The following is a 24504-nucleotide window of genomic DNA, read 5'->3' on the forward strand; positions in this document are numbered from 1 at the left end:
ATACTCCGTTATCGAAAAGTGTATTTTTTATAGAACGATGTTTCATTTCGTCTATTTACCCATCAGATCGTCCGGGATTATGATGATTTCTTACAAATTAAAAAAAAAACATGGTTACTTATTCAATTAGTACTTTTTGACTATTCAAGTTTTGCAGGTTATGATTCATTTGAAAAAAGTCTAAAAAATAGTAATTGTAAGAATATCAGGAATGGTATTAGTATGTTCAATCTTCTTGTTAATAATTCTCGAGGATCTTGTGCTCCTGGAAAAACTGTCTATATATGTAACACATGACCCAAAATAATTTCTGGGATAACACGTAAATTTATACAATTTAGATCAAATAATTTATTTAATAGATATACAAAACGACTCAAAAGTCTAAATTTCCTGGGCTCCATGATAGGATTCATGTTATCCCAATGTATTCTGTAAAAGAATACAAAAATCATTAGTTTATTTGAAATGTAAAATCACTGATATAGGAAAACAGATTATATGAATTTACTAACGTAACGAAGAATTTTTAAGTTTACTGTAAAAAAAATATGATTAATATGATAAAATAATACCTTTTTGTACTTCAATATACAAATATATTTAAAATAAATTCTCGAAGTTTTCTTGGTGCATGATGGAAGTGAAAATATCCAATCGTAGAATTATATGTTTTATATGTAAAGACTGTTTCAACTGTCCAACTGTTTTTTGTTGATTTCCCTTTCCCTTTTTTTTTCTTTTTTCAAAATAACAGTTTTCGCATATAATTCAAGAATTCTGACTTGTTTTACCTTTCTCATTAAAAATTGAACACTAGAAGATTTCTCTATAGGCATTGATATAGTATAAATATAGAACATTAAATCACTCATGAAGACTTATTAACATATTATTTATGTCTTTTTAGAAAATTAAAATGCATTTACTATTGTGAAACATTACAACCAACTTACCAAAGATGAACCACGGCATTCTGGAGGTATATTGAATACAGATCTATCTTTTATGCCGACAGTGAGATTCTCAAAAGACCCACTTCTATATACTCGATCTGTAAATACGACCATATAGACATGTCATTTAAATTTAAATGTTTCTTTATATGTACTATTTCAAAAAAATATAAAGAAAATGTTGTCCTATAATTTTTCCCGACTATTCTAAATTTTTCTAATTGATACTATTAAAATGCTGCCAAGTCATGATATAGACTTTATAACTATTTTTTTGTTAAAATATGTCTCGTTTTTTATAGATTTTCATTTTTTCACATTAAAAGTGCCATTCGTTACCACTCGGCCGATTCCGTACCTTCATCTAAGGATAGAAGGAGAGGAGCGGATTCACCCGAGGGTTCACGATTGTAAAAGTGCATTCATTGTGGATTCGTAAAATTTCCTTACCATTGTTAGCAAGTCCAAAACTAGTGTAGGATACAGGAATACACCCAGTGGCATAGTTCATATAATTTGTCAAGCCATCTTCTTGCCATGTATATTGTGTAACTTGTAATTGGTTAAGTCCTAGGAATGCTGGAGAACTTGTCGTTGCATTAGCTATTGTTTAAGGAAAAAAACAAGCTTATAGTACAAAGAAGGTGAAGATTTTCAACAACAAAAACACACTGAAGATGGAATAACTATCATCATAACTAGATATACGTGACATATATATATGTTTATTCTAGAAAGTTAGCGTTATATCCACTATTGATTGACGAAAAAATATAACAAATTGTAATCGACAGTGTTTAAAACAGAATCAATTTCAGATCAAATTAAAATTTTAATTCAGAAAGCTATAATCGTATTTTAACAGAACAGAATAACGGGTGCAAAAGTTAAAATCACAGATGACGAAGTCATTCGTCATCTCAATTCTATGGATAACGTACAAATTAAATCAGTTTCAGAATGTTAAGCATTTAGTTCCTCGCTGTGTTGAAGACCCATTGGTGGCCTTCGGCTGTTGTCTGCTCTTTAGTCGGGTTGTTGTCTCTTTGACACATTCTCAATTTAAGTTAAGTGTAATATGAAGCTTTATTTTAATATATGTGATTGTGTACTTATTGGGTGAACACGTGACATTTGAGATGGACTTCATAATTCTAGTAACATTACATGCTTTACTTACCGTTTGTACACTGGATACTTGAAAAAGGCTTCATAATTTTAGAGACATTACATTTACCATCGATAACTTCATAATTGACATTCTGAAAAGCAAGAAATAAATAAATACCAAAATGAAATTATCATTTTTACTTTAACCCTGTAAATAATGAACTGCAGAAAACAAAGGTAAAGTTCATTCAGGAATGAGTTATATTTTCTGTCGTCATTCTATAGATAGAAATGATAAGATTTAGTATGGTTGCCAATGAGACAACCCTCTATTGAAGTTGCAATGTGTAAAAAGTAAACAGTTATAAAGGTGTAAGTACGGCCATCAGCATGGAACCTTGCATCACACCGATCTATTCCTCTATAATGTTATCATACCATATTCGGGTTTTGCACTTCATCATCAACGTTCAAGAATTTAGAGTACCACTTGTTAAATAAAAAAAAACACATCAGGTGAATTGAATTGGTACTTCTAGTAATAGAATTGCAATTATGACAACCATACGAATTTATTAGATATTGTTAGTTATGAATGATAGAACAGTTGTAGCTAGTTTTTCATGTTCTAATATTTCTCTTTGCTATTTCCTTAGTTCGGAGTTATATACTTATTATAACATAAAACAAAAAAACCTTTAAATTTTAATGTCGGCTATGAACGTTAGACTATTGGAATGAATACAACATTATTCTATACCTGATGCTTCACAACTATTTGTATTTGTATTTGTATTTTCTTCGCAACCCACTGCTAACAAAATTATATCCAGTTTTATTTATTTTTGTACACGTCACATCGAAAAGGATGATAACAAGACCAATAAGGTAAAAAATCGCAAATGATACACACAAGTGGAACGTTTATACAAAGACATATCAGTGTGGATAGAATTTGTAGATATTCTTATTTTTGACGGAGATAGCTCCAATATACATACAGATATAAAGTCGCCTAATGTTCTAAAGCTGCCAGCTTTTCCTCCGGAAATGTAGGATCCTATAAATGCATACCGCCTCAATGGTGTATCCCAGCTTAGTTTCAGCATAGACTACAATGCATAATATACTAATTATATTTTGCCTTTCAGTATGTATTCAAGTGAAGTATAGCAGTTGTGAATAAATGTTACAGAAAATATAAGAATTGCAATTCAACTGTGAACTATTTTTTACATTACAAAAAGTTGTCTATCTACAAAGGCCTGTATTTTGTATATTTTATGTTGCTGAGTTGACTTACTCAGTTTACTTCATTTTTAGACACCAACATTCAAGTTAAAGATAAGATATTAAAAACATTCATGTTTTAAATATTTCAAATATTTCAACAAAGGCTTTATTATTCTCGAGTGAAAGATATTATCATGTATTTAGTGATTATATATTTATAGATTTTGATCATTGCATTTATCATAAATATGAAATTGTCCGAGTATTTATCATACACACCATAGATATCAGGATTGAAACGTGAATTTGTCCAAGACGCGCGTTTCGTGTACAAAAGACTCATCAGTGACACTCCAATCAAAAAAAAAAAGTTAAAAAGGCCACCTGTGTTCCCTTCACTCCTACATTATCTTACCTTAGTAATAGTAGGAATCGTTTTTCCAGCACTCTTTGTGGCTGAAGTAACTAACTGTTCAGCTTCCCATTCTGAAGGAACGCAGCATTGTTCTGACAAAAGTATAAGAGAAAACAGAAGGGCTAGAGAAAACATTGTGTAGCGATAGATAGATGCCAAATGTGGAACTGTTGTTGGAATCCTTATCAGAAAAATAAATCTTCTTGACCAGAGATAGATCATGTCATTGTGTCTTATCAGCAGCTACTTATAAGTTATACAGAATTAAGTAATTTCAACATATTTAATATCAAAATTAATATATAGGTCAAGATACAATCTTCCAACTTCTGAAAATACACAAAACTAATAGAATAAAACAGTTACTTTTTATAATAGATTTTAATTATCTGCATTAAATTATTGTAACATTGTTTGGTCATTTATCAACAAAATTATACATTGTCACACATATCTATTAAACGAAGTTAACCTCTTGACTACTTCATGTAGACATTTTTTGTAGTTTTAATGCTGCAACATATTTATGAATAAAATATCCCGATAAGCAAATAACTAAATAATGGCGTCATTTTACTTTTTTTCTTTTTTTCTTTTTTGTCGTTTTTCAGTTAGTGTAGTGCTCCTAACCATTTGTTAACCTTATACAACTCATTGAACTTCTGTTGTTTACACCATTTCCAATGAAAGATTCAGAAACATGATAAATAATAACTGAAAGTGGATCCGTGATTTGTAAAATTTGCTCATAAACTTTTACAGACGAGTCGCTCGTCTGGCGTAGAAAATATAAAATCTGGCAACTATGGTGAGTTTGTCTGCTAATATAACAGCAATATTATTTAAAACATACATTTATATATTGTATTACTAATTTTGTATCTATTAATGTTTAAAATAACGTATATTAAACCATGTTAATGGTTCATTGTAAAGCTCTATTATGTATCTTCTAAATAGATATTTATAAGGTTCATACTAATATGTTCAATAGCAAAATTACATAAGATAAAACTTCGTAACAACGAAGCGCTTTGAGCAAATATCATCTTTCTGAAACTAGAAATAATTAATCAGTAAAGATAACCAACTAATGTAGACTAAGTATTAATCTGCTTCGCATTTTAATTTAATGTAATTTGTCTATGTTTACCAAGTTACACTTTCATAATGTCTTACGATATGAGGATAACTGTGATTTACCTTGTAAATTTCACCAGCATAAAACTGATTTGTTAAGGGGACACAAGCAGCACTGTCGACGACAAAATAAGAAAATAAAAAAATAAATTGTTTCTTTAATTATCCGAAAAAATAAAATTTCATACAACAAAATGCGTTTACAGAAGTAATATGAATCGCAACTTATAGCAGTACCTGTGTTTGCAAAATATTATAACATAATTAAGGTAAGTTACATTATAACATATGATTATATCAAAACAGTTTTTACCGAATTAAACTAGAGGCTCTAAAGAGCCTGTGTCGCTCACCTTGGTCTTTGCTCTAAAGAGCCTGTGTCGCTAACCTTGGTCTTTGTGAATATTAAACAAAGTCGGAAGCAGATGGATTCATGAAAAAATTGTGTTTTGGTGATGGTGATGTGTTTGTACATCTTACATTACTGAACAGTTTTGCTGCTTACAATTATCTCTATCTATAATGAACTTGGCCCAGTAGTTTCAGTGGAAAATGTTAATAAAAATTTACAAATTTTATGAAAATTGTTAAAAATTGACTATAAAGGACAATAACTCCTTAGGGGGTCAATAGACCATTTCGGTCATGCTGACTTATTTGTAAATCTTACTTTGCTGAACATTATTGCTGTTTACAGTTTATCTCTATCTATAATAATATTCAAGATAATAACCAAAAACAGCAAAATGTCCTTAAAATTACCAATTTAGGGGCAGCAACCCAACAACGGGTTGTCTGATTTATCTGAAAATTCATGGCAGATAGATCTTGACCTGATAAACAATTTAACTCTGTCAGATTTGCTCTAAATGCTTTAGTTTTTGAGTTATAAGCCAAAAACTGCATTTTACCCCTATGTTCTATTTTTAGCCATGGCGGCCATCTTGATTTGATGGTCAAGTCACCGGACACATTTTTAAAACTAGATACCCCAATGATGATTGTGGTTAAGTTTGGTTTAATTTGGCCCAGTAGTTTCAGAGGAGAAGATTTTTGTAAAAGTTAACGACGACGACGGACGACGACGAACAACGGACGACGACGGACGACGGATGACGCCGGACATCGGGCCAGGTGAGCTAAAAATAAATAGCATATATTATTACTCTAAATATCAGCATAACAATGATAAATCTGCAAGTTTTTTGTTATTCTCTCTTCGGGATTCGAGTGATATCGAAACAACACCACCTGCACTGTGTCCAGCGCTTAACACTACTCGACCACCTAGAAAGGGGTGTTGCTAAACGGCGGAAACGGAAAACGGAACGGATTACGGAACGGAAACAGTAAACGGAAACAGAAAGAATTAACATCTTTTCTTTTTGTTAATTTTATCTACATAGACATGTTTTATATAGTATTTCACATGTTCACAAGAAAAAAAAAACCAGAGGAATGAATTTAAAATAAAAGATTTCAAAGCATAAAGTATTTAAATATTTACCAGGAGATAATGAGACTATGTTTTTGAAATATTTGATAAAGTCATGTGTACTGCGTAGCGATTCAGGATAGTCTGTTCGACTTTTCTTTTCTTTTTAAAATTTTGATCAATGTCAATAAGATAGCAACCCAACAACACGAAACAAATCTCTATGAGCCCTATAACTTGAAAGATTGACATCGGCCTTGATTCTATAAATCGAATGTGAAGTGATAAACTAGGGTGAAATCCTTTGCATCAGTTTTCTTCTTTGTTTTTTTTTAATTGCCTTGAAACAAAATTAGTGATGTGGTGTATCTTGTTGCGTTGTTCTGCATTGGTGATTTTCGTTGTATCTTTTCTTGTATAATGGAAAGAAAACCTAAAAGAAACCTAATAGGACAATGGTGTATGGACAAAATCCGATATGGAAACTACAATAGAAACTTGTATATACTTTAGTTTTATGAAGAAAAAAAATGACAAAATCTCTCACTATACAAAGCCTTTCTCAACATTTACAATACTCAAGGATTTGTATAGTAAATCCTTGCAATACTGATGTATGTTTGGTATTTACATAGGAAAAGCATTATATCTCCTAGAATTTAGATCAATTAATACGAATTGATGTGCAAAAAGTGGCGAACAATTAGTAGCCTACATGGATATATACTATTTGCACAGTGCCCTCACGAAGTTTTTCGTAGTCATGTCCCAAGTTTTTCAAAAACAAATTGTTCACCCTTCTATTTAAATATCTTGCTTAATTCTTCTCTGAAAATTCAATATCTCTCAAGTAGCCGTGAATTTTGTTTCATAATATTATATTAAGTGAAAATAGTGTCACTAATTCAGTTTTCTGTTTTACTATATTTATAGAAGAAAACATCTAGAAAGATAGGCGGAAAATACCAAAGGGTTATTCAAACCCAGAAGTCGAAAACACACCGTCAACGCCATTACTAAAAAAGAAAAAAAAGGTCAAAAAGACCAAAAGACAAACAGACAAACAATTGTACACAAAACACAACATATAAACTAAAGGCTGAGCAACACGAACCCTACCAAAAACTTGGGGTGATCTCAGCTGCTCCGGAAGGGTAAATTGATTCAGCTGCACATGTTACACCCGTTAACATAGACATATTCATTCACACAAGAAAAATATTGAAATTTGAAAGTTACTTTTAATTTTGGTAGTTTTTAATGATTTTGGTGCTATGTCAAGACAACTGAAAACTCATTCTGCTCTGTTCTTTTTTATGACGGAAATGATACTTTATTTCACACTACGCATCTGATCATTTTGATGTTTCTATTGGCCATACTTCCGATTTTTTCAAGATATCACTGATATCATTTACTTGACCAGAACAGTTCCTTGAGATACCCCAGAATCAACGGTCTGTTGGACCTGTTTGATGTTGTTCAATTTACCACGACTCTTTGCTAGCGGAAGCATAGGAATGAGTAAATCCAACATTTCATGTGTTTTACCTGGTTTCCTGTAGCTGTTTAATTTTGATTTAATAGTTTATATGGGGCGTTTTCAAAATATGAAATAAATATATCTGTAAGGTGTTCTTAACGATTTTTTGGCGCAATACATGTAATTGCAACTGCGACATTAACGTAAATATATAAAAAGAAGATGTGATATGATTGCCAATGAGACAACTCTCCACAAGAGACCAAAATGACACAGAAATTAAAAACTATAGGCCAGTCACCGTACGGCCTTCAACAATGAGCAAAGCCCATACCGCATAGTCAGCTATCAATATTCTAATTTTGCTTTCGTCCATGCTTAAGTTATCATGTCTCCAATTTGGATGTAACGGTTTGTTTAGTGGTACATATTTAGTTGATGTCTTCTTAGTTGATACAATTATAGTGATATATTCATTCAATGTTTTTGCTCTGTCATGGTCGTTTTCTGCTAGTACTAAGACCTGCTTTAGTCTTTAGTGGTATACTTTGAGAGTTCTTTTTTTAACTGACCTGGCCCTGCTAAGTGAGCTTTTCAGGAGTCGCTCGATAGTTTTGGTTAAACTTTGCAACAATTATCATCGGTGTATCTAGTTTAAAAACTGTGTGAAAAACATGTCTAATCTGTTATTGGACTCGGACTTCTTTTAAAATTAGGTTTACTGTGTATTGCTTCATATATGTTTCTTAATTCTACATTGGCTAGAGGTATAGGGGTAGGGTTGGGATCTCACAAAATATGTTTACCCCCCCCCCCTTTCCGCATTTTTTCACCTGTCCCAATTTCAGGAATCTCCGACCTTTGTTAGTCTAGTTTATATGTTTTGGGGTTTAGTGTGACGCCCATTTTCACTGAACTAGTACACAATTTTATTTAGGGGCCAGCTGATACCACCTCCGGGTGCGATATTTTCTCGCTGCGTTGAAGACCAATTGGTGGCCTTCTGATGTTGTCTGGTCTTTCACCGGGTTGTTGCTTCTTTAACATATTTCATTCTCAATTTTATTAGAATGTAATAGTGGACATTTTTAGTGGTCTTGTGATGTTTGTGAATATAATTTTATATATGTGTTTTATTTTATGAAATAAAAGATACTAAAAAAATCAAAATAATTTATTGTGAAACCATTGCTATAAAAATAATAAAAGTCAGAAAATAAATAATAAAAAGATAGCAGTTAAATCTTTTAATAAATTGTTTGAATCATTTAATTAAAGTGTTGGAATTTATTGTATAGAAACTGGTCTCTTTATATAATGTGAATTACCTTTACATTATTATGCAAATGAGTTTAGTCCGGGTAGATTTCCCGCTAGTCATGCATGCTTGGTTATTGTTTTCGTTTTACGGGTAGATAGTTATCTAGTTAGTTCGCTGCTGAAAATTGACGGGGTTGGATGTTCTTTTGCATTGAAGATTTGTCCAAAGTCATGTGGTTGTTATAGTTGAAAATATCAGGTATGTGTAGGATAATTTCTATTGTCGGGTTTCTGTATTTTTCGGTTTGATATAGTTCATATAGCGCGCATTTGTCAAATTAGTTCTAGTAATGCGGAATTCGCTATTATTGTTAAACTAACACTTTATTGCATGCATGTTCCTTATTTTTACAGTGAATGCACATCCTTGACGCACAAGTGTGAGTGGTCAGTGAGCCTAAAATCCATAATTTTGGTATGTGTATATTAATGTTTTATAAAAACAAAATATTTTAGCGTGAGCGTATTTTCTCCATATTTCGGGTGAAATGTGTAAGTTAATGTAGAAAATGTTTTCTATGTTTTACTTTTATTCTGTTACATTGAAAAGTATTTACAAATTAAGAAGGATTGGCATTTAGACCGTTTTACGATAAATAAATACATACAGTTTAACATGAGCGTGAAGAAATAATTCATTGTTTACATACAGTGATTACCGACACCTTTTTGTCGAGAATACTAAGATAATTATATTTTACTTAGTTTGATACATGTGTGCAAATTATAATTGCACGAGGAGGTATATTTTTGCAGAGTTATATATAATAGTTTTCATGTGTATTACGTGATAACAGTAATATCGATCGTATGTACTTATTGGTCATATTCACGGTCGTATTCGACTTGGTGTATTTTTAATGATAAAGTTCCGAGAACATTTTCGTAAAGTTAAAGTTATTTTCTTTTGATAATTCATACAGATTTAAAAAATGAGAAATATAAATACTTTGTTTTTTTGTGCATTGTGTTATGTAAATGCGTTTATATATGTTGAATGTTATATTTATAATTTTAATACAGATATTGGCAGATAATTATAATTGTATTTATTATGTTTTGTAGGGCGTTTATTTCATTATATTGAATACGTCTGGTGCCAATAATAAAATTATCAACTTTTACTGGATTGGTTTTGTTAGCCACATGACACCCCGTTACATTTGGAGCCCCCAGTGAGGATCAGGAAAATCAGCAGCGACTCAGATTTTATATTTTAATTGTTGGAGCCCATGCAGAAATGGCGTTTTGACGACCAATACCGCTGTACCAATGTAGAAGGAAGTTATATTTTGAAGTTCCGTATATCCGATGTTGCCAGTGATGGTGTCCATAACCGCATTTGATAGCAGCTGCGTTGTGTGAATTTAAGCGCTTAACCGACAAGTCGACTGATCGCGCATCAAAAGAACAAAGACCAAAGAAAATTGCTATTTGACATTTTGTGACAATGTAGTGTTTATATTTGTATTGTGTAAAGATTCATCATTTTCAACAGATTTAGGTAAGATTTTTTTTCAAATTTTGCACTGTAATTTTTATACTAGATTTTGAAATCAAACATGAGACTAGACAGTATTTGCAGTATCATAAAAAAAAAATTGTACTGAGTATTAAGAAATATTACTGGAAACAGGTGAAAAAAAATATGTTTACTTTTTAGGTGAGATAGTAGCAAATCACGTATTTTTGTGTGCACAACTAATATTATTGATTTGAAACTTGCATGAAAAATTACTAACAAATTTTATTTAACACTTGTAATTACAAGGTATTGTTGTGTGGATTGCGCTTGATTTGGTGATTTGTGGTTGTTGTTTAGGGTGCGTTTGATTTGGCGATTTGCGGTGTGTTAGATTTGTTTTGATTTGGATTTTAAAAAAAAAAATCATACAATAGTGTTGATTGTTGGTGATTTAGTAGTGTTGATTTATTGTGGTACAATATTGTAGTTTGTGTCTTGATTGAGGTCATTTATTAGGACGTTGAAGTGGTATAGGAAAATTGTTTTTTAGACATTGAAAGGATTTTTTTTTTCTCTGTTGGTGAACACTGTTGTAGTTTGATATAAGGTTACTTTGAATACCATATCTTATATTTGCCCCACCCTAGCCTATACTTACCTTACCCCTGCATACTTGTGATTGTTACATCCATATATTGACCGAGTCGTAGTCGAAAGACTAAACGTTATATTTGAAACATCGTTTGTTTCACGCGTTGATTTTCGTTATACGTGCGTTTTAATTAACTTAAATAACGTAATTTTGAAAAGAAATCACGAATATAACAGGAAGTCGAACTGAATATCAACTTGAACATTTATTTCCGATTGAAGTCTTCATTTGATTTACCGGAAGCTAGTTTGTGAATCAACTATTCCGATTCATTCATTTATTTGTTCATCAGTTACATTTCAACGACAACATGACTGAGATTTCTGAGGAGGAAAAACAACTCTTAGCAGCATTCAAAGCTCTGAAAGTAAAACCAAAAGCCGACACACCAGAGGACCTGCAAACTTGGTTACAAAACTATGCAGCCACAGGCCATGAAACACCTCAAAAAATAACTGTGTCTACAAACCAACCTAGATTGTCAATATTTTATGGGGATACCACAACTTTGACGAAAGGGGAAGCAACTTATGACCAATGGAGATATGAAATTAGAGGTTTGTTGCAAGACAAGACTCACAAGAAGGAAGCTGTACTTCAAGCAATCAGACGATCAGTAAGAGGTGAAGCCAGTAAGATACTGATGAGACTTGGAACAGAAGTCACCATAGATACCATCATGGAGAAATTCGAAAGTGTTTATGGAGTTGTCGATACTAAAGAAAGTTTACTTGCTAAGTTTTACAGTGCAAAACAGAAAGTAGATGAAGACATAACATCATGGTCCTGTCGCCTTGAAGATATTTTGAGTCAAGCAGTTGATCGAAAGCTTGTAAAGACTACAGATACCAATGATATGCTTAGATCTATGTTTTGGACAGGTATGAGACAAGATTTGAAAGATATATCCGGTTATAAATTTGAAACTGTGAATGACTTTGATAAATTTAGAGTGGAAATCAGAAAACTTGAACAAGATCACTTAAAAAACACAAAACAAACAACGACAGCAAGTATAATTAAAAGTGAAGTTGAAAGTGACAATAAAACAGACTTTCAAGAATTGAAAGGAATGGTAAAAACTTTAACACAGAATATGAGTAGTTTAGACAACCGCTTAGGCAAGATAGAATCTGGTGAATTAAACTCTGTAGATGCAGTCACAGATGTACAACAGTTTGTACCCAGATTTCAGAATCCGTATTCTGATTATAGAAGACCACCATATCGAACACCACGTAGATTTATGAATCGACCAAATAGGAGTTATAACAATGTGCAGAATAGACAAAATGTCGGTGGACAAGAGTACCAACAAAACAACCGCGTTTTTTCTGGCAACTGTTTTAAATGTGGAAAACAGGGACATCGCCAATGGGAATGTCGTGCAAACGGAAACCCAGGACAATATTTAAACTGAAGTCTGCCTATTATGAAAGGTGTGTAGTAGGCAACAATGAAGAAAATCGCCTTGAACAAAAAAATTTAGTAGGGTCAAGTAATGAATCAGAAGTTACAATTTGTGGAATTAAAACACAAGCGTTATTGGACACTGGTAGTTGTGTCAGTACAATAAATGAAGAGTTTTATAATAAACATTTGTCTCATTTACAGTTGAGTCCAGTTGAAGAAATTTTAAATGTTGAGTGTGCTGACGGAAATGTGTTACCATATAAAGGGCTAATAGAAGCAGACTTGACTGTGAAAGGTATACCACTTGACCATGTACAGCATTGTTTGTTTTTAGTTGTTCCTGAAAGCAGATACAGTAAAGCAGTACCAATTCTACTTGGAACCAATATTTTGGCAGAATTTATGAATACATGCAAAGAAAAGGTTGGTGAAAAATACTTACAAGATTCAGCTTTATTTACACCTTGGTATTTGGTATTTAGATGTATGACAATTCGTGAAAAGACTTTGAAGAAAAAAGACAACAGATTAGCCATAGTTCGCTGTGCTGAACAACAAAGAATATTGATAGGGCCCAACACTTCCGTTTCAATCAAGGGATACCTGAACCAAGAGACTGAGTATCAACCAACAGGTGCTGTACTAGAGACAACACAAAAATCTGTGTTAACAGATGATTTAGACATTGCACCAACTGTAATTACATACAACTTTAAAGACACAGGTATTATTAAAGTAAATGTTTCAAATATAACAACAAGAACTGTATCCGTACCGCCCAATGCAATTTTATGCGAATTACAACCGGTAGTAGTAGAAAATACACAAAAACAAACTTTAGTTGAGAACATTGAACCTTTTAAAGATCAAGTCTCTATTGAAAATCCTGAATTAACAAATAGCCGAATATCTAGCACTAAGACCCTTATTAATGAATATGAGGATATTTTTTCAAAAGGTGAAACTGACATTGGTCATTACAAAGGAGTACAACATCAAATCAATTTGAACAATGAAATTCCATTTAAACAAAAATACAGAAGGATCCCCTCTGCGATGATTGATGAAGTACGAACTCATTTAGAACAGTTATTGGCTGCTGGGGTAATACGAACGTCTCATTCACCTTTTGCGTCAAATGTTGTTCTTTGTAGGAAGAAAAATGGAGTTCTAAGAATGTGTGCGGATTATAGATTTTTAAATGATAGGACAAAAAAAGATTGCTATGCACTCCCAAGAATAGAGGAAATACTTGATATTTTGTCTGGATCATCTTTGTATACCGTTTTAGACATGAAGAGCGGGTACCACCAAGTGGAGATACAAGAAAATCACAAGGAAAGAACAGCCTTTACGGTAGGTCCGTTAGGATTTTACGAATTTAATCGGTTACCTTTTGGACTATGTAATGCGCCAGCAACGTATCAACGTTTGATGGAAGAATGTTTAGGAGATTTGAACATGAAAATTTGTGTCATTTATTTGGATGATTTGATTATCTTTTCAAACACATTTGAGGAACATTTAGAAAGACTGAAAATAATATTTCAAAGACTAAGGGAATGCAATTTAAAATTGGGCTTGAAAAAATGTGAATTTCTAAAGCAAAAAGTGAAATACGTTGGATTTGTTGTTTCGAAGGATGGTGTATCAACAGATCCACAGAAAGTTGAAAAGGTACAAAATTGGCCCACTCCAAAATGCCCGGAAGATGTCCGACAATTTGTAGCATTTGCTGGTTTTTACAGAAAATTTATTAAAGACTTTAGTAAAATAACCAAACCATTGTCACTAGTGATGCCCCAACAGAACCAAAAAAAGAGCAAACGCACTACAAAAACAGAAGGTATAGATTGGCATTGGAGACCAGATCAAGATAAAGCATTCAAAGAGCTTAAGGACAGAATGACATCAGCACCAATTTTGGCCTATGCAGATTATAATTTACCATTTGAATTACATGTTGATGCTAGTAGAGATGGTTTGGGTGCCGTTTTATGTCAAACTCAGGAAGGAACCCAAAGAGTAATCAGTTTTGCCAGTAGATCTGTGAGTAAATCAGAACAAAATTATTCAACAATGAAAATGGAATTTTTAGCTTTAAAATGGGCAGTTACCGAAAAATTTAATGACTATCTCTATGGACATCAATTTACTATCATGACGGACAATAATCCTCTAACGTATGTGTTAACGTCGGCAAAACTAGATGCAACAGGGCAAAGATGGATTTCAGAATTAGCAAACTATAAATTTGATATTTTGTACAAACCGGGAAGAAAAAATATCGATGCAGATTCTATGTCAAGATACCCAAAAAGAGAGCGTATTAGTTTGGAATCCGTTGCTGCAATATGTAATTCTGCTCAATATATTGCACCTCTGATTGAAAGTATTGCCATGTCTTTAGATGTGTTGGAAATGACGGATACTCCAGGGCAGCCTATGGCACAGGTTGATATGAGAGAACTCAGAAAACAACAACGTGACGATTCACTTATAGGATTTTGGGTCAGAGCTGTAAAAGACAAAAGAATACCGAACAAAGTAAGTTTCAAAAATACCAAAGAAAATTTGACCATGTATAGATCTTTTCAAAATTTGAAACTATTTAGAGGAGTTCTTTATAGAGAAATTCAAGAAAATGAACAGAAAAAACAACAGTTAGTTTTACCGTCAGTATACAAAAATCAAGCACTACAAGGAGTACATGATTTTATGGGACATCCGGGAAGGGACCGTACAATTTCAATTATTAAGGATCGATTTTTTTGGCCTGGTATTACATCAGATGTGGACACATGGGTAAAACAATGTGACAGATGTTTACGACGAAAATCATCCACAAACATTAAAGCTCCGTTGGTGAATATAACAAGTAGTTATCCCCTGGAATTAGTTTGTTTAGATTTTTTATCTTTGGAACCATCTAAAGGGGGGATCGAAAACGTTTTAGTAATGACGGACCATTTTACCAGGTACGCATTAGCAGTCCCCACAAGGAATCAAACGGCAAAAACTACGGCTGAAGTTTTTTTCAATCAGTTCATAGTTCATTATGGAATACCTTCAAGAATTCATAGTGACCAAGGACCAAATTTTGAAAGTGATTTAATCAAAGAACTTTGTATACTAATGGGAATGGAAAAAACAAGAACGACAATTTATCACCCAATGGGTAACGGAATGACGGAAAGATTTAATCGAACTTTGATAGGAATGTTAGGAACTTTAGAACCGCACCAAAAACAAGGTTGGAAAAGGTATATTGCTCCGTTAATCTATGCATACAATGTAACAAAACATGAAAGCACAGGATACTCACCATATGAACTAATGTTTGGAAGAACCCCGAAATTACCTGTAGATTTAGCATTCGGAACAAATGAAAATAGTGTTACTTCAAATGAAAAACATTCAGAATTTATAAAGGAACTTGAAGAGAGGTTAAAAAAATCGTTTGAAATAGTACAAAAAGCTGCTAACGAGGCAAGGAATAAACAAAAAACTTATTTTGATAAATCAGCTAGGGCATCGAATTTGGTAATAGGAGACAAAGTACTTGTAAAAATACTAGCGTTTGAGGGAAAACACAAATTAGCGGACAAATTCGAGGATGATATATATGAAATAGTGGATAAACCCAATAGGGATATCCCAGTATTCATTGTGAGAAGTCAGAAAGGAAAAGAGAGAACACTCCATAGGAATCATTTATTACCTGTGGGTTCAAAGGATATTGAAAACACAATATCAATTCAGAACGAGGAAGAAAAACTTGATACGCAAAGTAAAAATGTGAAACATACATCAGAGGTAAAATGTGACGTCACATGTGAATTTGAAACCGAAAGTGATACAGACTGTGAATTAGATATATCAATTAAGTATCCCCCTAAAATTAATGCGCACAGCATTGATGGAGAAACACAGAACGCAAATGAAGTTAATACAGAACAGGAAATAGTTCTAGAGTCTCCGGTGCCGCGAAGGTCTGCTAGACGTAGGAAAAAACCAGAATGGCATAGTTTTTATCAAATGAATCAAATTTCTGTTCAGGAGTCATTACTAGAGACAAAACATGTGTTAGTTAATTTAATTTCTTCAGGAGTGTTACAGGGTGTGTCAGAAACTATGGTCAGCAGAATTGTAAATACTGTTTTAGATGTTGGATAGTCAGAACAGAAATAGATAAATGTCGAGACGCCATTTCGAGGACGGGGAAGAATGTAATAGTGACATTTTTAGTGGTCTTGTGATGTTTGTGAATATAATTTTATATATGTGTTTTATTTTATGAAATAAAAGATACTAAAAAAATCAAAATAATTTATTGTGAAACCATTGCTATAAAAATAATAAAAGTCAGAAAATAAATAATAAAAAGATAGCAGTTAAATCTTTTAATAAATTGTTTGAATCATTTAATTAAAGTGTTGGAATTTATTGTATAGAAACTGGTCTCTTTATATAATGTGAATTACCTTTACATTATTATGCAAATGAGTTTAGTCCGGGTAGATTTCCCGCTAGTCATGCATGCTTGGTTTTACGGGTAGATAGTTATCTAGTTAGTTCGCTGCTGAAAGTTGACGGGGTTGGATGTTCTTTTGCATTGAAGATTTGTCCAAAGTCATGTGGTTGTTATAGTTGAAAATATCAGGTATGTGTAGGATAATTTCTATTGTCGGGTTTCTGTATTTTTCGGTTTGATATAGTTCATATAGCGCACATTTGTCAAATTAGTTCTAGTAATGCGGAATTCGCTATTATTGTTAAACTAACACTTTATTGCATGCATGTTCCTTATTTTTACAGTGAATGCACATCCTTGACGCACAAGTGTGAGTGGTCAGTGAGCCTAAAATCCATAATTTTGGTATGTGTATATTAATGTTTTATAAAAACATAATATTTTAGCGTGAGCGTATTTTCTCCATATTTCGGGTGAAATGTGTAAGTTAATGTAGAAAATGTTTTCTATGTTTTATTTTTATTCTGTTACATTGAAAAGTATTTACAAATTAAGAAGGATTGGCATTTAGACCGTTTTACGATAAATAAATACATACAGTTTAACATGAGCGTGAAGAAATAATTCATTGTTTACATACAGTGATTACCGACACCTTTTTGTCGAGAATACTAAGATAATTATATTTTACTTAGTTTGATACATGTGTGCAAATTATAATTGCACGAGGAGGTATATTTTTGCAGAGTTATATATAATAGTTTTCATGTGTATTACGTGATAACAGTAATATCGATCGTATGTACTTATTGGTCATATTCACGGTCGTATTCGACTTGGTGTATTTTTAATGATAAAGTTCCGAGAACATTTTCGTAATGTTAAAGTTATTTCTTTTGATAATTCATACAGATTTAAAAAATGAGAAATATAAATACTTTGTTTTATTGTGCATTGTGTTATGTAAATGCGTTTATATATGTTGAATGTTATATTTATAATTTTAATACAGATATTGGCAGATAATTATAATTGTATTTATTATGTTTTGTAGGGCGTTTATTTCATTATATTGAATACGTCTGGTGCCAATAATAAAATTATCAACTTTTACTGGATTGGTTTTGTTAGCCACATGACACCCCGTTACAATGAGCTCTACCTTATGTCCATTCACGTCAAAACGGTCAATATACTAGGAGTTATAGACCTTATTTGACGAATTTTCTCCTTTACATGTTCGCCTGTTATATTGAAATATATGATAAATAGATAGAAACTTTTAATAGCAAAAATTACCAGCAAGATCTATTGATGTTCATAGTTCCTTTTTCCCTCCCCTTAAATTCCGTCTATATAAAAATTTCTTTCCGTTTCCGTTTCCGTTCCGTTTTCCGTTTCCGCCGTTTAGCAACACCCCCTAGAATGATATTCCGTATCAAGAACATAATTTAAATTCATTCTTTACAATTAAGAGATATCAAATCCTACAATTCCAACGGTCGAGAGCACTTTGCTATATTCTAATTGAACGAAGTATACAGGGAAGAATAGCTGAATCTTAATATTTAAAAACAAATTAGGATAGTTTGTCATACCACGAACAACACCAACTTATTCATTCAATTTTAATCAATAATTCTCATCTGAAAATATTTTGAACAAGAATATGTAGATGTTTATAATACTATTTGAAGTCCGTTCTCCTAGTATGAAGAACTGGTATACTATTATGTAGTAACGTAATTTATTTTTACACATGCAAAACAAAATATGTAGTGTTATTTTATGTGTGGCTATATACTACCCTGTGAGTTCTAATCGATTATCTTAAATGGGTTTCTTTATGCCCGCGTCACACTGTCCCGATTTTTACGCCGATGGCAACACGATTATGGAAATTTTCAAAATCGGGACTGATCGTATCCAATCGGGCTATTCGTAGTGCCATCTCTAACCATCGTAGAACCATCGACCACTTTTTCTAGCCTTCGGGGACAACTTCGGAAAGGGTTCTAAATTTTTTAACATGTTAAAAAATCCCCGAAGGTGCGTCCGATGTTGAGGGTTCGTATTGAGTTCGTATCACTATCCTCACCATCGTAATGTCACCGGGAATGCATCTTTAAACATCGTATTGCATTCGTGTTTCCATCGTTTCCATCGGGCAGTTTTGACATTACGATGTCTACACGAATGAATCACGAAGCTACCCGAAGGTCTTACGATGGCAACACGACTTCGTGAAGACCTCGTAATCCCGTCGTGTTGCCATCGAATAAAAGTACGAAGGCGACAAGATGGAACTACGACGGCAATAAATCCAGCTAAATGTAAGTTAATTTTCGCGCTAAAATACATTTAAAGTGCCATGCGCGATATGCACTGGTCAGTCTAATACGACAGTTAAGAAAGACGTTCACAAAACATGGAGCACATATCATATGATTCTATGAGAACAAGAAAGGCGACAGCGTTGTTTCTATTAATTCAAATGGAACAAGAAGAGCAGCTGTTACAGGCTCAGGATTTACTTTTACAAGTAAAATATTACTTTTTGTCAATTTTTCATATCAAGTAACATAATGAAAATCATAAACGCGCCTCGTACACCAACACTGCAGGTACACGTATATAGGGAAACCAACTTTTTCTTCATTATTCTGATCTCTCCCTCTCCCTGATTTTGGTGGCATTATATGCAGAGACTAAGAGTCAAGTTTTACCCTTCAAGTCCACGGTCTTCCGTCTACATGAATATCAATTATATGGTCATTTTTATAAATTTTCTGTTTACAAAACTTTGAATTTTTCGAAAAACTAAGGATTTTCTTACCCCAGGAGTAGATTACCTTAGCCGTATTTGGCACAACTTTTTGGAATTTTGGGTCCTCAATGCTCTTCAACTTTGTATTTGTTTGGCTTTTTAACTATTTTGATCTGAGCGTCACTGATGAGTCTCATGTAGACGAAACGCGCGTCTGGCGTATAAAATTATAATCCTGGTACTTTTGATAACTATTATGATTAAACCAGAAATTAAATGTACAATATAATATATATTCAATATTGATCTAACAATTTAAAACGCGTTATGCCTTCAGCATATAATTTAAATGCATCGTAAGCTGTACACGACGTCTTTAAGACATCGTATGGCCATCGCGCCATCATCGTAATCCATCGTGTAGCCTTCGTAATTCATCGTGTAGCCTTCGTGATCCATCGTGTAGGCTTCGGCTGAGATATGAAGCTTAAATACCCGTCTTCGATTAACCTTCGTATGTCCATCTTTTGCTGTCGTATATAATTTCGGCACCATCGTATAGACTTCGTTATTCATCGTACTTGCTTCGGTCACTTTTTGGTATTTTAACGAGATCGGGACCAACTTCGTACGAACTTACAATTTTCGCATTCGGGTGTCCATCGTATATAAAAATCGGGACAGTGTGATGCGGGCATTACAACTTCCTGTCTCCGACATCCAAAAGTTTGCGTTCGCTTGTGTTTATTGTAAACAAATGGACGAGTTTTCTTTTATCGTTAACAGCTCAATTTTCATTCGATAGCTAACAATGATTCATAAGGTACAAACAGAAAAATGAAATCTTATACATCTACATCTTCGTCGTCATCAATGTTTCTAACTGCAATCAGACGAGTATTTACATTTTGACAAATGTCATTTGCCTGACATGGGCATAAATCTGTACATGATATATTTTGTTCGAAGCAAATGCAAACTAAATCTTGGGAGAAATTCATATAACATCTGACCTTCGAGATAGAAAGGAACAAGTCATTCTTCTTTTCCAATCAGTACTGAAGAGGAGAATGTAGGATAGTTTTGCTATATGGGAAGACATCAAATTTATGTCTGGAGCTCGAGGTCTGGAGTGAAGCTTTTATTACATATTGTTTAAAAGTAGATTCACAAGGAGGAAGTTTTACAAGGGAGAAATTTTAAATTGTAAAATTGAGAATGGAAATGGGGAATGTACCAAAGAGACAACAACCCGACCATAGAACAGACAATTTTAGCCAATTTTACGTTCAATTTGTTTAGGTCACAATGATCTATTTTGAGTTGTGACTTGAGATCATTCAACGTACCAACAAGATCTCGACCTGCATTTCTAGATTCATCGATGTCACAATTAGAAAGGTTTGACAAATCCGAAAAATCATCTGGGTTGTCCTTCAAGACTGAAAAACAGCGGCGCAAATCTTGTGTGCTAGTTATAGTGCCTGTTTGAAACCATAGCTCACGAATATGCTGCATGGAGGGGAAGTAATGAACGCATAAGATCAGAACAAATGTATCTTGTGACTTTATTATTATCCTACCCTTGATGCCTTTCACACCGAACTCTTTGTCTACATGAATAGCATGTAAACTCATGCGGGTATCTACTTCATCGTGCGTACAAAACAATTCTTAAAATCTTAATACCCCTTCTGAGCAGATTTAGGGTCATTGGAAGTGCTAGCGGTAGATGAATTACTTCCTCATTATTACAGTAACTGTTGATCTATCATGATGCTGAACAATAAATTCGCCAAGAAATCTGATGGTTCGCACTGATTCAAAGAAATTTTTGTTGACGACCTTCTATATATGACCTGAAACACCTTTAAAGACGATCAAGAACTTGATTCAGCTTTAAAATAACTGCAGTTGTGTCTGCTAGTATAAGATTTATATCAAGAATGGTGGTACAATATTTTGTAATCATCAGTACGAAGATGGTCTAGGTATATATACTAAAATATACATGGTCATACATGATCTTTCCGTGCTCCCAGAGCCTCGATAAAGCTTTTGTTTTTGCTAATTCCACTCGCATATTAATAAGTAATTCAGTAGACGAACCCAGACATATAACACACTTATCCCATTGTACTGCATTCCTACTTCGTTAAGAGCTTGATAGGCATATATTGATTGATTTAACATATATATAGTATAACATAACAGTGTGCCATATTCCGTGTCTGAAACGTGACCGAAGGATTTGATTTGTATATTACAATTATAACAAAACTATCAATTCGAAAAATCGATTAAAGAGGGGGGGCAAGGGGGGTTCCAATAACAGCAAAACAGCAAATTGATTTGGCTTATAACAGATAACAAGGAATTAAAATGGACAAAAACAGATAACAGTAAATGAAATATTAAAATTAGTCAGGTCCTTGACAAATCCAGTATTTCTTATTACGGGTATAATCCTTTGAAGATCTTTGAAATGAATTCCATTTTCTATAAACATGGCTTTTAGAGTTTTAGAGAAATATTTGGTATATTCTTGTCCGTCCGTTGTCAACATGTCGGACATTAACTCAAACACTCTTTAACCAATTTACATAAGACTTTGGGAAATTGTTTATATCTATTGACGCCAGCTCCCTATCGTTTTTTTTTTTAAATTTAGATTTTAAGTTTCTGAGTAAAGGGGTTTTATTCAATAAAAATGGTGTTTTCTTTTTCTTCAGTTTTCTGATAATAATTATCTCAAAAATCCTTTCACAAATTTGGAAGGAATTTTGGTGAATTGTTTATATCTATTGACATGAGCTCACTTTCATTTTTTATAAATTTTAGATTTTATGTTTCCAAGTTAAGGGGTTTTATTAATTAAAAAGGGGGAATTTTCTAGTTTTCTGACATAAACACAAGAACGTTGTCAGCAGGTCTCATGAAACTTTGCTGAATTGTTTATATCTATTGTTACAAGGGCCCTTTCGATTTTTATGAATTTTCGATTTTATGTTATTCAGTTGAGGGGTTTATTCATTAAAAAAGATTGTATTTTCCAGTTTTCGGACAATAACTCAAAAATATTTTCAGCAGTTCTCATGAAACTTTGATGTATTGTTTATATACATGATATATATTGACTGAAGATCCCTTTTCGATTTTGATAAATATCTGATATGACATTGAGAAGTAATCGAATATTTCAAAAAGGCGATGGGCGTACATTGTATCATGCGCTCATCGCGTAGCTGTTTATTTGTTATAGAATACTTTTTTCAGCATTTATTGTTGTACAGTTATGGAAACTCACACATGCTTGTAACTTAACTAGTCTGTAATTAAATTGAGAATGGAAATGAGGAATATGTCAAAGAAACAAAAATGATATCTAGTAAGAGTTCAAGGGCAGTTATGGTATCAAAGTAGGTCCAATTGACATAGTTCTTGTGTTTGTTGCTACTAAAATATGACCTAAAAGAGTTTGAATAATTATATTCGCATTCTGACTTTTTTAAATGCCCATTTAATGAGGTGTGTGAATTTTTCTGAATAAGACTATGAGGCAAAGTTGTATATAGGGTAGAAAAATCAAAAGCACCAATTATATTTAAAGCATGCAATTTAGCAAGTACATCGAACCAATTTTGACACTCCAAAAGTAATTTATTCCACTATTTCTAAAGGCCTTATTTGAACATATTTTATCAGATTGTACCAAGTCTACTAGATAGTAGAATACATAGTAGCTTAATAGGGGTACAATGGCTTGAAGACGAAATAAATCTTTGTTTGTAATGAGTTATGTGCAGCGTCGGAACCAAGAACATGGTGGGAACTTTCATTGTACAATGTATTTGGTTCTGCTTTAAAAAGAGCTGAGTCTATGTACCATATAGTATAAAAGGTTAACTGGTTGTAAGGACCTAGTCCTTAATTGAGATCCTTGCTAGATATTCCTTTTTGTCATATTAAGAATTGTTCTTATTTAATATGTTCGTACGGGAAACAAGGAACATTACTCCTCATACAAAAAAATAAGATAATTCTAAATAAATGTTCCAAAAAAAATGGAATTAATTACAAAGGATAATCGTAAGATACATGTGTATACTGAAATTGTCCTGGACCTCACTTCTGTGATGGGTATAATTATGTTAATGGAATCCTTCTCCGAATACGGGACCAACATATTAGTAGTGGTAGACTCCAATATCTAATGATCATCAACTTCTACCGATTTTGGCTGTCAAAAAAATGCTAACATTCCAATTTTCAATAACAGTTAACAGCAAAAACATTATCACAATAACAGATAACAAAAAAACTAAAAGCCCAATAACAGCTAACAATGAATAAGACAATAACAGCTAACAGCAAATATATTTTCAGAATAACAGATAACAAAGAATTAAAATGCCCCATAACAGCATAACAGCTAAACCCCTTGACCCCCCTCATTAAAGTTATAAAAACCAACAAAAAATATATTTTCTAAAACAAAACAACGATCTTCAAACTAACTAGATTATTTAAAACATACAGATCGACCATACAACAAGCAAACATGAGAAATAAGTTAGTGGCACTTGTCCTAGTTAATGACATGATAGTGTAAGCTACAAAACGATAACGGCACGAGAAAAG

The 24504-nt window shown here is 32.9% G+C and overlaps 1 protein-coding gene and 1 long non-coding RNA gene across 3 annotated transcripts; one reads left to right on the top strand and one right to left on the bottom strand.

Moving 5' to 3' along the window:
* Nucleotides 1-336: 336 nt before the first annotated feature.
* On the bottom strand, nucleotides 337-3909 carry LOC143070546 (ependymin-related protein 1-like). The gene is made up of 6 exons (XM_076244797.1): nucleotides 3715-3909; nucleotides 3068-3178; nucleotides 2137-2218; nucleotides 1407-1559; nucleotides 957-1054; nucleotides 337-432 (listed from the first exon to the last, which is right to left on the bottom strand). Exons 1-6 carry the CDS (start codon nucleotides 3847-3849, stop codon nucleotides 418-420), a joined length of 594 nt encoding a protein of 197 aa, XP_076100912.1. The 5' UTR covers nucleotides 3850-3909; the 3' UTR covers nucleotides 337-417.
* Nucleotides 3910-8864: 4955 nt separating this feature from the next.
* On the top strand, nucleotides 8865-18209 carry LOC143071722 (uncharacterized). 2 transcript variants are annotated; one of them, XR_012976961.1, is made up of 5 exons: nucleotides 8865-9291; nucleotides 9447-9507; nucleotides 10158-10596; nucleotides 17441-17501; nucleotides 18151-18209. It is a non-coding gene; the product is annotated as an uncharacterized LOC143071722 (long non-coding RNA). The 2 variants fall into 2 exon arrangements; XR_012976960.1 differs by having other exon boundaries at nucleotides 8865-9507.
* The last annotated feature ends 6295 nt before the right edge of the window (nucleotides 18210-24504 follow it).

This window comes from Mytilus galloprovincialis, chromosome 4 (genome assembly GCF_965363235.1).
Source record: "Mytilus galloprovincialis chromosome 4, xbMytGall1.hap1.1, whole genome shotgun sequence".
Classification (NCBI taxonomy): Eukaryota; Metazoa; Mollusca; class Bivalvia; order Mytilida; family Mytilidae; genus Mytilus; species Mytilus galloprovincialis.

Bases quoted from the DNA above. Each gene is read 5' to 3' on its own strand.
- LOC143070546 (XM_076244797.1), bottom strand. From the start codon at position 3,849: ATGTTTTCTCTAGCCCTTCTGTTTTCTCTTATACTTTTGTCAGAACAA. The intron at 3,179-3,714 runs GTAAGATAATGT...TATGCATTGTAG, and splicing joins CGATTCCTACTATTACTAAG to TCTATGCTGAAACTAAGCTG. The intron at 1,560-2,136 runs GTAAGTAAAGCA...CTTAAACAATAG, and splicing joins AAGTATCCAGTGTACAAACG to CTAATGCAACGACAAGTTCT.